This window comes from Scyliorhinus canicula, chromosome 10 (assembly GCF_902713615.1).
Source record: "Scyliorhinus canicula chromosome 10, sScyCan1.1, whole genome shotgun sequence".
In the NCBI taxonomy this organism is placed as follows: domain Eukaryota; kingdom Metazoa; phylum Chordata; class Chondrichthyes; order Carcharhiniformes; family Scyliorhinidae; genus Scyliorhinus; species Scyliorhinus canicula.
Window position 1 is genome coordinate 144,228,780 of NC_052155.1, and position 17,039 is coordinate 144,245,818.

At 47.4% G+C, this 17,039-nt stretch overlaps 1 protein-coding gene across 4 annotated transcripts in view; it reads left to right on the forward strand.

Annotated features, from left to right (window-relative positions):
- Nucleotides 1-17,039, forward strand: part of LOC119972695 (calcium/calmodulin-dependent 3',5'-cyclic nucleotide phosphodiesterase 1A-like) — a 782,449-nt gene that overhangs the window by 494,306 nt on the left and 271,104 nt on the right. For all 4 annotated transcript variants that reach the window (XM_038809816.1, XM_038809818.1, XM_038809817.1 and 1 more), the window contains one exon: nucleotides 940-1,068. In XM_038809816.1, the coding sequence (XP_038665744.1) occupies nucleotides 940-1,068 (129 nt within the window). The remainder of the gene's footprint in view (nucleotides 1-939; nucleotides 1,069-17,039) is intronic.

Here is a 17,039-nt window from a genome sequence, read left to right on the forward strand (position 1 = left end):
TAACCACGTGCCGTGTGAATTGATGGTCTCATCACCCCGATCATTCCCACCGCCCCTTCAGCCCCCTGCTGCTTTCTTCCCCCCAAAATTTTGTCAAGGCCCTGGGAATCCAGAGTCCCCCCACCCCCGCCCCCCCCCTTCCTCCCCCCTCTCCAATTGGCAAGGCGTCGCTGGGCCCGACACCTGGCAGTGCCAACCTGGCACCCTGGCAGTGCCTGTGGTAAACCACTGTTACTGTATTATATATATTGTGGTAAACCACTGTTACTGTATTGTATATATTGTTTGTTGTCTCTGCTGGCTCTGCCTGTGGCTCCTCCCCTCAGGCTTTGTATAAAGGTGGCCGACCTCTGGCCCTGCCCCAGTTCGGGACCAGTTGCCAGCAGGTTCTTGTTTAGCTTATTAAAGCCACAGTTTTGTTCCACAACTCGTCTTTGTCATAATTGATGGCACATCAGTACCACAAAACTCTGGCAATGCCACCCGGGAACCCGAGGGCACAACCTCATACTGAATAGAAGATCCTATAAAACTGAGATGTGGAGGAATTTCTTCAGCCACTGGGTGGTGAATCTGTGGAACTCATTGCTGCACAAGGCTGTGGAGGCCAAAACACTGAGTGTCTTTATGACAGGGGTAGATAGGTTTGTGATTAATAAGGGGATCAGGGTTATAGGGTGAAGGCAGGAGAATGGGGATGACAAACATATCAGCCATGATGGAACAGTGGAGCAGACTCGATGGGCTGAATGGCCTAATTCTGCTCCTTCATCTTGTGGTCTAATGTTAAATGTAAATTCAATGAAAAAGTAATAAAACGCTAACTTCGGTATAGAAGGCCTGAAAACTAATTTTTTTGTGACTACATTAAAATGTTGAGTCGCTGTGCCTCATTTTCAATGGTGTCAACTCACATACACTTTTATCTTTATTTGGAAGGTCTGATACAGCTATTCTGTACAACGACAGAGCAGTACAGGAGAGCCATCATGTCAGTGCAACTTACCGCCTGCTGCAAGATGATGAGGAAATGAACATCCTGTTCAATCTTTCCAAGGATGACTGGAGGTAATAAACACAGAACAGTACTAACTGGAGGATCTTTGTTTTTGAATCAATCCCATGCTGCCTTGTTGAAATATGTAGCAGTGCAAAGACACACTGGCCTAGCCTTCCCACATCCCACTTCACTGACTGCTTGGCAGATCTGGGAAAAATGGAGGTGGAAAAATCTTCCTGCTGGTTTCCTGTGACTGATTTAGTTGGAGAAAGCTAAGTCTGCCATATGTGGATTGGTGCAAGTGTGGTGAAATACATTTAGCTCCAATGTGCCTGCTTGCCATTTCACACTATTTAAACTGCAGGAATGATGCTTCAGTCAAAAGGGCAGTAAAAGCTTGGGCCCCTTTAGAGTCATACAGTCATAACAGCACAGAAAACTTTCAGTCTGACTTTGGTGATTGGTACATTATTAAAATCAATTCTGAGAGCCATGATAAGCTCACTTAGGGATAGTAAGCATAGTTCTGTTGAGAGAAAGCTGTGCCTTACTAACTCAATTGATTTTTTTGAGGAAGTGATAAGGAGGATTGATGACGGTAGTGTAGTGAACATGATCTACATGAATTTTAGTGAAGCACTTAAGAAGATCCCACATGGCAGATTGGGATATTTGGGAATGTAGCAGGTTGGATCCAAAATTAGGTCAGTGACAGGAAACAAAGGGTAATAATTAACAAATGTTTTAGTGAATGAAATTTGGTTTCCAGTGGCATTCTGCAGGGTTCGGTGATTGGGGCCTTGTTGTTTGTTGTTTATATTATATATTAATGAATTGGACTTCGAAAAGTTGAAGGCAAAAGTGGGAAATCTGCAAATGGCACAAAAATTGGCTATCTAGTTGACAGTGAAGAGAGCAGCAGTCAATTCCAGAATGATATTGGTTGAGTGGGCGGAAAAGTGGCAAAAGTAATTCAATCCGGAAAAGTGCAAGGTAATGCATTTGGAGAAAACAAGCAAGGCAGGGGAATATTCAATGAACAGGAGAATATTGAGAGGGATAGAGGAAGTGAAAGATCTTGTATTCCAAGTCCATAGATCCATGAAGGTGGCAGGATAGGTGGATAAGGTGGTAAAGAAAGCAAATGGAATGCTGTCCTTCATTGGGCGAGGTATTGAATACAAAAGTAGGAATGTAATGGTGGAACAGTACAAAAAGCCACAGCTAAAGGTTTGCCGACCGTTCTGGTAACCAAATTACAGGAAGGACATAATTGTTCTGGAGAGAGAACATATGAGATTTACAAGAATATTGTCAGAGCTGAAAACTTGCAGCTATGAGGAAAGTTGGTTTTCCTTGGAACAGAGGAGGCTGAGGAATGGCTTGATTGAAGTTAACATTATGAGGGGCCCAAATAGGGTAGACAGAGAAGACTTGTTTCCGTGAGTGGAGATGTCAATTACCAGGTTGCTCAGATATAATGTGATAGGTAGAAATATTATAGGGGATAACAAGGAAATCCTTTTCATCCCGAGGGGTAGGATATATCGCCCGGATTGGTGGTTGAGGCAGAAACCCTCAACTCATTTAAAAGATACTTGGAGCTACACCTGAAGTGCTGTAATCTGCAAGGCCATGGACCCAGTGCTCGAAAGGGCGATTTGAATGGACAGCTATTTTTTTTCAGGCAGAAAGGCCATGTCCATCGGGTTTATGCTGACTCTTTGTATAGCTATTCAGCTGGTCCCATTTCCCCTGTTTTATTCCTATAGCCCTGCAATTTTAATTTGTGAATTTGTGAAATCATTGATTGGCTCTGCTTTCGCCACTCTCAATTCAGCTCATTATAATTGGCTGCTTTAAAAAGTTCTTTCTCTGGCCGAATACAGGCAGTCAGGATGAATATTTTGATTTCCGTTTCTGTTCTAGTGTCTTTTCGCCAAAGGTATTATTTTGAGGGATGGATAAGCTGGTCCCATCATTTGTGTGGGCAGAGAAAGTGGCAAGGATAAGGAAGGCAGTGCTCCAAAGGGGGCGGCAGTCAGGGGGCATGGCTCTTCCAAATTTGTTTCACTATTACTGGGTGGCGAATGCAGACAAATTGTGGGGCTGGAGGAAGGAGTTAGAGGTTTTGTGGGTGTGGATGGAGGCAGGGCCATGTAATGGGTCAGGGCTGCGGCCGTTGGCAATGGCACACTGCCGTTAACCCCGGATTCTGGGAATCCGGTAGTCATAGCCACGCTGAGGCCAGAACCTCTTTTTCGGATTGAGTGTAGTTACGTTCGCCATTGGCATGTGTTCTGGACATGAATTCGATTGGACGCTCTGCCTCGTCACCCATGAGGTACCTTAGGACGGTCCCAACTCCGTAAGGTGAGGTGTGGCAAAACCCAGTGGCACAATGGTTAGCATCGCTGCCTCACATCTCCAGGGAATCGGATTCAATTCCGGCCTCAGGTGACTGTCTGTGTGGAGTTTGCACTTACTTCCCGTGTCTGCGTGGGTTTCCTCCCACAGTCTTCCCAAAGATGCGCTACGTGGATTGGCCACTCTAAATTACACGTTAGTGCCCAAAGGTTAGGTGGGGTTACTGGGTTATGGGGATAGGGTGGAGGCATGAGCTTAAGTACAGTGCTCTTTCCAAGGGCCGGTGCAGACGCGATGGGCCGAATGGCCTCCTTCTGTACTATAAATTCTATGATTCTATGTTCTACATAACCAGCTAAAAATGGCACAAGTGGAGGAGACCCTGAAAGGCAAATGGGTGTACTCGTACAGTCCCCAATGTGTATTCACTGCAACAAGTTTTCAGGACCCTGTGTCCAAAACCAGTTGGACTCATATCCAGCTTTGTAAATGTCTGGTCGCCACTGAGCTTCGCATAGAGGTCCTCTATGCGCCAGATGGGATAACGATCCAAGCGAGATACTCTGTTAACAGCCATCTTTTCGGTACTGCAGAGGAGAACGGAACCACCAAGCTTCATTACTGGTGTGACTGGGGCCACTCAATCGGAGAACTGCACGGGGTGGATTATGCCCAAGTTCCGCATCCACCTTCAGTCTGAAGGCCTTTGGGTCAGGCCAGGCATGAAATAGCATGGTTGCGTCAATGGGCCGACACTGATCTTCACTGCTGCTCCTTTAATGTTGCCCAGACCCTCGTCGAACACCTCTGGAAACCTAGCCAACTCGCCCTCTCGTCGTTGGGGTACATCCAGCTGATTCGCTGCCAGTCAAGACAGAGACTGGTATGGGCCATCTTCATCCAAATAATATTCCCGTGCACAGGGAGAGTGGTTGTGCCTGGCGGGATTGCGGAGTGGACATCTCGTGGGCATTAGTGGCCCCGGTCTTGGCAGTCAGATTTTGGTCCGTATTCGCGCTCTGGTTCCCATGTTGGGGGAGACTGCTCGATGGCCCTCCAGGCCAGTTCAAGTGTGTGCGTGCAGCCTGGCACCCCAAGGTTAGGACTGCCATCCCTTGGAACTCCTGGACCCGTGGCTTTGCGCTTTTGCGGGAGATAGCAAACTCGATCGCTCGCTGCAAGTCCAAATGGGTGTCTATTAGGAGCTTTCTTTGGGTTGCTGCATCGCGGATCCAGCAAACCAAATGGTCTCTCAAGATATCATGTAATGTCGCCCTGAACATGCATAATTCAGCGTGTTTATGTATGTGGCCCAGAAAGTTGGTGATGGATTCCCCCTGACTATGGGTACCTGTGTGAAACCGACAATTATTGGTGGTTTGGTGTTGAAATGGTCCCCGGCTAAAGCCACTAAGGCAGTGAAAGACCGTGTAAACGGTGCATCAGTGTAGGTAAGGCTTCTGATTACACTACACGTGGTGCCTCCGCAAGCCACGAGCAGAATGATGTCTGCCGTTCATCACCGATTATGGCATTCATTCTAAAAAAAGTTATTTCATCCGCTTAACGTACTGTCCCCAGTCGCTTTCACTTGCATCGACCGGCTGAAGTTTCCCTGTGGCATGTCTGCTGACTGAAGAGCGGCATTCTGAGGCCTTTGAAAAGTGGCCTGAGTTCACAACAATTAGCGCAGACAGCAGCTCTACTTGATCCTCGTCGCCAATGTAGAATCTGCACCGAGTAACCACAAGGAAACGATAGGTAGGATGCAAAATCTGGGTTTATTAACATATGTAATCTAGACTACTTCAATCCCTGAATGGTTCTCCCACCCCGACCTTTATTTAAGTCGGGGGTTTTATACCTCACAGGCTCCCCTCATTAAGGGGAAGCCCTGTCCAGTTAGCAGGGAAGTACATACTCAGTGGACGGCACGGTAAACCTGATGCTCCACATCCCCTGACCTCCATAGGGGTTGTAACAGTCGGCCAGAGGGGGACCGGCTGACAGAGAGAAAGGACCGGTGACTTCTAACTGGTACCCTTGTGTAAATACTACTGTTGTAAATAAATATGGTCTTTCTTGTTACTCGACTGACTCCTTTGCCTTCCCTAAACTGGCAACGAGGATAAAACTGGAAGTTGTGATGCTACTCTGCCACATACGATGTCTGTGACGACCTTGATCGCCTTGGCCTAAGGTCCGAATTGTCTGCTCACTGTGCCTTGTTCAGCTGTCGAGGCGCTTTTTTAAAATAAATGTTTTTTATTGGGCTCCAGTTACCACTTTTAGTTGCGTCAGGCTGAGCCTTGTGCACGTGGAGGTGGAGTTGACCCTATGCAGTGCTTCGCTCGAGAGTCCTCACCCTACTTCGATCCCCAGGTCCTCCTCCCATTTCATTCTTGTTGCATTCAGTACGGTGTCGGCCCCTTCTACCAGTCGGTCGTACATGTCACTACAGTTTCCTTTATCTAGTATGCTAGCGTCCAGTAACTCTTCCAGTAATGTCTGTTGTGGCAGTTGTGGGTATGTTTTTGAGTCGGAAGTTTTTGAGTTGCAGGTACCTTATTTCATTCCCCTGGCTAGTTGGAATTTCTCTATCAGTTCGTCCATTGTTGCAATCCTGCCGTCAGTGTATCGGTCCCTGACCGTCAGTGTCCCTCCGTCCTGTCCCCACTTTTTAAAGGTGGCGTCAGTCAGTGCTGGTGTGAACCTGTGGTTGTTGCAGATGGGAGCTTTATCCGATGTTTTGGTCAGGCCAAATTGCTGCCATACTTGGTTCCAGGACTGGAGGGTGGCTATCACCACCGGGCTGCTGGAGCGTTTTTGGGTGGGGCTGGGAGTGCTACCGTGGCGAGGGCCCGGAGGCACGTTCCCCTGCAGGAGGCCTCCTCCGTGTGCACCCATTCGGCTTCTGGCGCTTTGAGCCATCCCCTTATTCGCTCGGCCGTTGCCGCCCAGTGGTAGAATTGTAGGTTTGGGAGGGCTAGCCCCTCCCTGCATTTTGTTTTTTATCAGACCTTCTTTGGGATCCTAGCATTCTCTCCCCCCCCACCCCAATACAGACGCCATGATTATTTTATCTAGTGCTTTGAAAAAGGCCTTGGGGATGTAGATCGGGATGGATCTGAATAGGAAGAGGTACCTGGGCAGTACGTTCATTTTGATCGTCTGGACTCTCCCCGCAAGGGAGAGTGGGAGTATGTTCCATCCTTGCAGGTCCTTTTTTACTTCCTCTGTCAGACTGGTGAGGTTCCATTTGTGGATCCCTTTCCGTCATGGGCTACTTAGATCCCCAGGTAGCGGAATTTGTGTTGGGCTTGTTTAAACAGCAGTCCCGTTAGTGCTGCCCCCCCCCCCTACTTGTGGGTTCACCGGGAAGATCTCGCTTTTGCTCATGTTGAGTTTGTAGCCCGAGAAGGCGCCAACCTCTTTCAGGAGCGCAATGATTCCGTCCAAGCTGCTTTGTGGGTCCGAAATGTAGACGAGCAGGACATCTGCATAGAGTGAGACTCTGTGCTCTCTACCGTCTCTTTGGATCCCCCTCCAGCTTTTTGCTGCTCTGAGCGCAATTGCTAATGGCTCGATCGCTAGAGCGAACAGCAGCGGGGACAGTGGGCATTCTTGTCTGGTGCCCCTATGTAGCTGGAAGTATCGGGAGTTGGTGTTGTTTGTCCGTACGCTCGCCATGGGAGCGTTGGATAGGAGTTTTACCCAGGAGGTGAATCCTGTTCCAAGCCCGAACCGCTCCAGTACCTCTATGAGGTATTTCCATTCGACTCTATCGAAGGCTTTTCTGCGTCCAGGGAGGTGATCCCCTCAGGTGTTCTCTCCCCGGATGGGGTCATTATCACATTCAGCAGGTGCCTAATGTTTGAAGTAAGCTGTCTACCTTTGACAAAGCCCGTCTGGTCCTCCGCGACCACCTCTGGCACGCAATCGTCTCGCCTTTTGGCTAGAACCTTGGCCAGTATTTTGGCATCTGCGTTCAGCAGTGAGATGGGTCTGTATGACCCACATTCTGTTGGGTCTTTATCTTTCATAGGTATCAGCGAGATTGAGGCCTGTGCTAGCGTGGGTGGCAGTGTGCCCTTAGCCAGCGAGTCTGTGAACATCTCCCACAGGTGCGGGGCCAGTGCTGTCGCAAATTTTTTGTGGAAGTCCGCCGGGAAACCGCCTGGTCCCGCCTTTCCCGCCTGCATGGAGCTAATGCTGTCCATGATCTCTCCCAGTGTTAGTGGTGCTTCCAGGCCCCGTTTTCTGCCCTCCCCCACGACTGGTATGTCCAGTCCATCAAGGAACCGTTTCATCCCGGACTCCCCTATTGGGGGCCCTGAGGTGTACAACGCTTGGTAAAAGACCCTGAAGGCTTTGTTGATCTTTTCTGGTTCAGTTTCTAATGTGCCTCTAGTATCCCTGATTTGTACAATTCAACTCTTTCCTCTCCACCAGGAGCTCTACGGTCGGGGCCTCGGAGTATTTACGGTCTACCTCCAGTATGGAGTCGACCAGCTGCTGCCAAGCCCCCCTTTCCTCCCTATCTCTTTGCGCTTTGAAAGTGATGATTTCCCCTCTTAGTACGGCCTTTAGCACTTCCCAGAACTTGGAGGATGAGACCTCCCCGTTCTGGTTGTTCTCCGTGTACTGTGCTATGGCCCGCGATATCTTTTCATTGAAGGCCTTGTCAGCTAGTAAGGCACCGTCCAACCTCCATGTAAGGCGTTGGGCCTGCCCGCCTCCAGCCTCACGTCCATGTAGTGTGGAGCGTGGTCTGATATCACAACTGCAGAGTATTCCACTTTGCCTATCCCCGGAAGCACCGTTTTCCCCACCACAAAGAAGATAATTCTGGTGCATACGTTGTGTACTGGGGAGAAGAAGGAAAACTCCTTCTCCCCTGGATGGGTGAACCTCCAGGTGTCCACCGCTCCCATCTGTTCCATTAAGTGGCCGAGTTCCCTTGCCATGCTTGAGGTTTTCCCCGTTGTGGAGCTTGATCTGTCAGTCATTGAAATGAAATGAAAAAATGAAAATCGCTTATTGTCATGAGTAGGATTCAAATGAAGTTACTGTGAAAAGCCCCTAGTCGCCACATTCCGCCGCCTGGTCGGGGAGGCTGTTACGGGAATCGAACCGTGACAGGATTGGTAGGTCTGTCCCACCCAGCCCTATCTTACCCGCCGTCGGTCCTGCTCTGTCAGGTGTGTCTCTTGGAGGAAGACTATGTCGGTCCTCATATTTCTTAGGGTGAGGACTCTGGATCTTTTCACTGGGCCGTTGAGTCCCCTTACATTCCAGGTGACTATCCTGGTGGGGGGCTTCAGTCCCCTCGCTCCTGTGGGATTAACCATATTTACCTGGTGAACACGCACCTGCCCTCTGGGGATCCCCTTTGTTAGGGGGCTGTCCAGGATGGCCGCTGTCGCTGCTCTCCATGCGGTCGGGCCCCTGTGCTCCGGGGTTTCCCTTTGTCCAGGGGGCACCCGACATGGCTGCCCACTGTGCGACCGCCACACGGGCAGCCCCTGCACTCTGGGGTCTCCCTTCGCCCAGAGACTGTACTGGGTGGATGCTACAGCGATTCCTTGTTTGTGGCACTTTGTAGCCCTATTGCTGTTCCTTTTCTCGCCTTGTTTGTCCCTCCGTCACTGTGTGCACCCCCCCGGTCCCTCCCTTTCCTCCCCTTTTCTCCCTCTCTCCTGTATATCCCTCCTTTGTCCCTCTTTCCCCTGTTCCTATCCCCGTTTGCTCTCCCACCTCTGTTGAGTGGTTCCGCCCCCCTCTGCCTGGCGCCTTCCCCCTGTTGGGGGTGCGCTGCGGCCCTACTTTGTTGCATGTCCCTGGTGCTAGCTTTCTTGCTAGTGCGGTGACCCGCTCTCGGGAGTTACTGTCTCGCTTCTCCCTTGCCCAGCCTCTGCGTTTTTCTGCCCGCTCTTCCCCCATCCTACCCTGTGCTCCCCTCGCTTGCTCTCCCTTGTCCGCTACTCTCATTCCCTCGTGCTGGGCCTGGTCTTCCACCTGTGGCGGCCCCTCAGGTAGTGGTTTGCTTTTTGTTCAGGGCGCGCTCGTCATGGTGGGGGTGGGGGCGGAGGGGCCTGGAATTGCCTCACCCCCACCCCACCCCCGTCGGAGTGTTGTTCCCCCTTGCCAGGGGCCCCGTATTTCTACCCTCGTTGTTGGTTTTCCAGCCCGTGTTCCTCGATAAACCTGTTTGCTTAGGCAGGGGCTGTGAAGAAATACTCTCTTTCCTGGTCTGTGACCCAGAGTTTCGCCTGGTGCAGCAAACCAAACGACATTGTTCTTGTGAAGAGCTGCTTTTGCTTTATTGAATTCGGCCCGTCTCCTGGCGAGGTCTGCCCCAACGTCCTCATAAACTCTAATGATGTGTTCTTCGCATTTGCAAGTTCTGTTGCCTAGACGCTTTTGACCATGCCATTGAATATTGGAAGCAATATGCGGAACGTCTCTGATATTTTTTCAAGGCAAACAAGATTGGCGAGAATGAACAGCAAACGCTGATCCTGCTGACGTCCGGCGGCGCTCACACATTCGGTATTATTCGGTCTCACTTTTCTGGCAGCACCGGATACAGTTGCAGTTGCCTAGGTCATCACGCTAGAGGGGAAACACTTCAACCCTACACTGTCTACCATTGTGTATACGGCAGAACGGTCCGAGGAGGAGTCAGTCGTAGTGAATGGATCCAGATTGAAATGATTTGTTGAATATTGTGATTATGGGGCTGTGCTACCGGACATGCTTCAGGGCCATTTAGTTTATGGCATCAATCTAGAAAAGGCTTTTCGATAAAGGGTTCCTGACTTTTCAGCAAATCTTGCAAATTTCTATCTCACAAGGAAATGCGGCCCGAGGTCACAAGAATTACAGGGTATGGTGGTTCATGCTGTTCGGTGTCTCCCTCACCGCCTCTTGTCTCCAAGGGCGTGCTGTCAGAAGACAGCAGGCCAACGGCCTCGTAACCCAAAGCCTAGGCACACGCTCTCACTGATTGGACCTGGCTGACCGTTCCTCCTGTGAAACGTGTGGCCATCAGAGTTGCCCGCTATGTCACCCACATGTGGGGCAGCATTCTGTCCTTGCAGCCTGTGCTGCTCCTCAGGTCCACCATATCCACCATAACTGAAATTTCTCATCCCTGGAACCATTCTTAAGAATCTTTTCTGATGCATTCACATCTTTCCTGAAGCATGCATCCCAGAATGAGATGGGATTCCCCACTTGAGGCTAAATCAGTGTTTTGTACAGGTTTACACATAACGTTTTGCTTCTGCACTATATGCCTCTCTCAATATAACCAGTAAACTTTGTTAACTGTGTTCCCAACTTGCCCTGCTGTCACTTTTATGCTTTATTTTACATGGTCTCTCCCTATCCTTCCTCACAAAAGGAACCACTATTATTGTTTGTCCTTTTCAAGTTTAATAGTATCCTCTTCAACAGTTCATAATACTTCCAAGTTTTTATTCAGTTGCTAATTTTGGAATTGTACACTGAAATCTAGACCATTATATAAATCAAGTGGTGAGCACTGCTATCTCATGGCGCCGAGGACCCCGGTTCGATCCCAGCCCCGGTTCACTGTTCGTGTGGTGTTTGCACATTCTCTCTATGTCTACACAGGTCTCACCCCCACAACCGAAAAAGATGTGCAGGGTAGGTGGATTAGCCATGCTACATTGCCACTGAATTGGAAAAAAAATAATTGGGTACTTTAAATTTATTTTTTTAAATGGTATATACCAAGGTCAGTAGTGGTCTGAACAGTGATCCCACGGAACCACACAATAAACATTCCTCCAGTCCGAAAAACAACCATTCATTGTTACTCCATGCTTCCTAACTGCACAGCCAATTTTGTAACCCTGTTGCTGCTGTTACTTTTATTCCAGGAGCTTCAGCTTTGCTGACATGTCTATTATATAGGACTGTACCAAAAGACATGTCCATGACATCAACTGCATTACTCTCATCCATGGTCTCTGTTACCTCATCAAAAAGCTCAATCAAGTTAATTAAGGACAATTTGCCTTTCACAAATCTGTAATGGGTTTTCTTAATTGACCTGCATTTGCTCAAGTGACCATTAATATTGTCTCAAATTATCATCACCAAAAGCTTCCCCACCGACACGATTAAACTGACTGGCCTGTAGTTGCTGAGCTGATCGTTACATTCTTTTTGAACAGGGATGCAACATTTGCAGTCCTCTGACACCACCCGAATGAAGATTGTGCAACTTTTGCCGATATTTCCCTCCATACTCTTGGGTGCATCTTGTCAAGTCAAGGTGACTTTCCTGTGCTATTCCTCCTTATAGGAATCAACAGGAAAAAGTGGGGTTCCACCATGTCGCTAGGAGGAATGGGTTTAGGGCATAATGGCAGGCAGAATAGACAAGGTGCTACAAGAGCAATGGACTGGGAGGATGAGGTGGCATCCTTGCCTCTCCTGAGGACATAGGAAATTGCTCCTCCTCGAAACCTCCTCCACTAGGACATCCAAAAATTGAAAAGGAGTCATGTTAAACTTGTTATCAAGCCATTGTTAAACCACATTTATGGGTATTGTGTGCATTTCTGGTTGCGACATTATAAAAAGGAGTTAACTGCACTGGAGAGGGTGCAGAGAAAATTTACAAGGATGATAGCAAAAAATGCAAGGGGGTGTGTATCAGAAATGGATTGATGAAGAGGGTTCCTTTTCTCTCAAAAACGGAAGACTGAGACGTGACGTTAAAGAGGTATTTAATATTATGAAAGGTGTCAATAGATTAAATATGGTGAGAATGTCCCTGTTTTGGAAAAGAGCAAAACTGGAGGCAATCAGAATAAGATAGCCACCAAGAAATCCAGGAGGGAATTCAAGAAGAAATCTCTTTGCCCAAAGAGTGGTGAGAATGTGGAATTTATTATCAGAAAGAGTGGATGAAATTAATAGTGTAGATGCATTTAAGAGAAAGTTGGACAAGCGTAGAAGGAAATAAAGGGTTACGATGGTGAATTTCAGTGAGGAAAAATGTGAGGAAGCTTGAGTGGAGCATACACATTGGCATGTATTGGTTAGGTGAATGACCTGTTCTATGCCATGAATCCTATTCTATCAATGTGCCTTCTCACTCAGTGCCATCCTTAAACATTTTACTGTATATCAGCCAACCCACTGAACACCTTCAATGGAAGTGGGTGGAGCGTCCATATGTGCTACTCCATGAAAATCTTGTCTAACTGGCCGCTGAGTTTTGCACCTGAAGCTTCAGTCAAGTTCAAAATGGCGGGATAGGAGTGAGGGGAATGACGTTGGGTGATCCATCCTCGTGAGATATGGGGCTGGTTTAGCTCACTGGGCTAAATCGCTGGCTTTTAAAGCAGACCAAGCAGGCCAGCAGCACGGTTCGATTCCCGTACCAGCGCCCCCGGACAGGCGCCGGAATGTGGTGACTAGGGGCTTTTCACAGTAACTTAATTGAAGCCTACTCATGACAATAAGTGATTTTCATTTCATCCTGCGAGACAGTGGACATGTAGATTTATTTTGGCTGACTTGAACTATTCATTTGAGACTGGTCATCTGGGTGAAGGGGCTGTGGATCCGCACTTCTATGAGGCAGGCCAACCCCGCTGTCGGTGACTTGTCTCCTCGGTCAAACCTGCAAACACCAGGGCCTGTACCCCATAAGGGGTGAGGACTTGGACCTCTGGTAATTCATCCCCCGTCTTTGCCCCTTCCCGTTTATTGTGGGCTATCTTCACCTGCAGTGACAAAGAGAGGACATTGTGAGCCACATGCTTGATGGATCGGGAGGTCTATAGAAGGTGGCATATGTGGGCACCGCACTTGCTCATGAAGGGTTTGTGATGCTGGTTGCCAGGAGGTGCTGAGGAACAAGCTCGAAGATTGGATGTGGAGAGGGTGCAAGGTGCCAGCCAGTGAACTTTGGGAATTTGGGAGTTTGAGGGGTGGTAGGTGGAACTGATGCCAGGAGACCCTTGTAGCTCATTTCAGGTCGTTTGTCATCTTCTGACATTGGACATTAGGGGTGACATGGTGCAACAGTGGTTATCACTGCTGCCTCACAGCTCCAGGGACCCGGTTTCAATTCCATACTCGAGTGATTGTCTGTGTGGAGTTTGTACTTTCTCCCCGTGTCTGTGCGGGTTTCCTCCGAGTGCTCCGGATTCGTCCCACAGTCGAAAGAAGTGCAGGTTATGTGGATTGGCCATGGTAAATTGGCCTTTAGTATCCAGGGATGTGCAGGCTAGGTGCGGTCCCCAAATGTGGTTTACGCCAATGGGATCTCCTGTTCCGATTACTCCTGCCCAGCACCAATGATATAATTGGTATCTCAAAAGTGGGATTTGGTAAGATTAGGGTTAGGGATAGGGTCAGTGTCAGGATACGTTTTGTAAAAAGTAATAAAACATCACCTGGTGCTGCAGGCAGCATGGTATCGCAGTGGTTAGTACTGCTGTCCCTCGGCGCCGAGGACCCGGGTTCGATCCTGGCCCCAGGTCACTCTGGTGGAGTTTGCATAGTCTCCCCGTGTCTGCGTGGGTCTCACCCCCACAACCCAAAGATGTTCAGCCCAGGTGGATTAGCAACGCTAAATTGCCCCTTAATTGTACAAAAATAATTTTGAAAAAAACGAAGCCAGGAATATAGGGGTCGCACAGTGGTTAGCACTATCGCCTCATGGCATTGAGGACCCGGGTTTGATCCTGGCCCCGGGGTCACTGACTGTGAGGCGTTTGCACATTCTCCCTGTTTCTGCGTGGGTTGTGCACCCCCACAACCCAGGGCAGGTGGATTGGATACTCTAAATTGCCCCTTAATTGGGAAAAAAATAATTGGGTACTCTAAATTTGATAAAAATCACACAGTGCTGCTGTAAAAGAGGCGGGTTGCTGCTGCTATGCCACAAACCTGTAAGCTTGCTATATCTGCGTACAAAGCGTGCGTGCAAAAAATTTGGTAGCATATTGTGTTATATTACAGAAATGTAATATAAATATTACTCATTGTCTTGCCGAGATGTATTTAACTTGATGATAAACAGTCAAAGTCTTCCAGTTGATGACAAAGTATTTATTGAGTAATAAAACAATATACTTGTGAGTATATTGTTCACTTTCCTAGAACATAGAACATAGAACGATACAGCGCAGTACAGGCCCTTCGGCCCTCGATGTTGCACCGACATGGAAAAAAACTAAAGGCCACCTAACCTACACTATGCCCTTATCATCCATATGCTTATCCAATAAATTTTTAAATGCCCTTACTTTAACTAGTAATATAATTAACTAGGACTAGATAATACACAATACTCTGATCTGCATTGTCTTTACTCTAGCTGCACTACACACACACTAACCTACAAAAAGAGCAGGAAACTCCTTATATAGGTCCTGTTGGTGTTGCCATCTAGTGAGCATCCGTCTATACTGACTGCACATTAACTAATCATGTATTAACATGTACAGAGATCACAACATCCCCCTTTTTTTGTGTTGCACTTTTCTATATACATGATAAAGTAAATTGTACATCTGAAATGCAGTATTCTGCAATGCATTGTACATTAGTTATCAATCAAACATTCAAATGTTCATAAATTCAAATTATTCGCTTTCCTTCTACATCTTTTAGAGCTTCTCAATTTGATTGGAGAAGTCAACACTTTAATGTTCTGCTGTTCACTTTCAACAGGTTGTTTGATATTCACATGCTGATTTAAAGATTGGTTCAGATTCAAATTTGGAAACATAGGTTGACGAATGTGAACTTTTAAAATGTCACGCCTGTTCCATCTAATCAATCCACCTTCTCCAGTTCTGATTATGTAGGAGTGTGGTGATATTTGCCTGATAAGCATAGCAGTATCAGACCATCCTGCATCAGGACATCTGATTCTAACAACGCCGTATGTTGTACGAGGTTTTAGTGGTTTTGCGTGCCTTAGTAACTTTGTTGTTTTTCACGTTGCTGTTGGATTTCTTTCAGCACACCCAGTTGATCTGGATCACCATGAATTTTCGGTAATAGACATAGACATAGAACAGTACAGCACAGAACAGGCCCTTCGGCCCTCGATGTTGTGCCGAGCAATGATCACCCTACTTAAACCCACGTAACCCGTATACCCGTAACCCAACAATCCCCCCCATTAACCTTACACTACGGGCAATTTAGCATGGCCAATCCACCTAACCCGCACATCTTTGGACTGTGGGAGGAAACCGGAGCACCCGGAGGAAACCCACGCACACACGGGGAGGACGTGCAGACTCCACACAGACAGTGACCCAGCCAGGAATCGAACCTGGGACCCTGGAGCTGTGAAGCATTGATGCTAACCACCATGCTACCGTGAGGCCCGTAATGTTGTTCTAATTTCACGATTGTACAACATTTGAGCTGAAGATAAACCTGAGTTTAACGGAGAGGCTCTGTATGATAGTAAAACCAAATAAAAATGTGATTGTGTATCTCTTGCTTTGCTTAACAATTGCTTCACAATGTGTACACCTTTTTCCACCCTTCCATTTGATTGAGGAAAATGGGGACTTGAAGTATTGTGATTGAAGTTATATGTTCTTGAAAATTCCATCCACTCCCAGCTTGCAAAGAACGGACTATTATCTGACTTGACAGTTTGCGGAATGCAATGACTCAAAAATGTCCTGACATGCTTTGATCACTGCTGTAGAGTGAGATCAGGTAGTCTCATTACTTCCGGAAAGTTGGAATAATAATCAATGACAAGAACATAGTCATTTCCACTAGCATGGAACAAGTCAATGCCTACTTTCGCCCATATCATGTTGTAGTAGTGTTTCTTTGCATTGTGCTGGTTGATGCCTTTGACATGTCGAACATAACATTATCATTTCTGCGATGTATTTTTTTATGCGCGGGCAGTACACAGCTTGCCTAGCTCCTCTTTTGCACTTCTTGATGCCGAGATGTCCTTCATGTATTTTCCTGAGCATTTCTGACCTGAGATTTGATGGAATGACAATCTTGTCATTTCTTAATAGCATACCATCTACCACAATAAGTCCTGCTTGAATACTTTGATGCTGAGGACAGTGTCCTTTTAGCCACCCATGCTGTAGATGATTGATAACTCTAAGCAAGGTTACATCTTTTTGTGTAACTTCACGTATCTGCTTCAGCTTTTCATCTGATGCAGGAAGTGTTTCTCGAAAGAACTGCAACTGAGCATCTACGTCGTTGATGGATTTAAGTGGTAGATTTTCGGTATTTATAGATCTTGAAAGTATATCTGCAATTGTGAGACCTTAGCCAGGAGTATAGATTAAAGTAAAATCATACCTCCTCAACGCCATCATCATTCTCTGTAATCTTGGTGTCATATCATTGACGCTTTTCTCTATATTTACTGAGGTCGATGATCAGTCTCAACTATGAACTTATGTAGACCATACATATAGTCATGAATCTTAGTGATGCCTGTTACTAGTCCTAGACATTCTTTTTCTATTTGCGCATACCTACACTCTGTGGTGGTCATCTTTCTAGATGCGTATGCTATTGGAATCCAATTGGTCTGGTCATTTTGCTGAAGTAAAACTGCACCAATGCCATCTTGACTTGGATCTGATGAGATATTTGTGGGTTGAGTTGGATC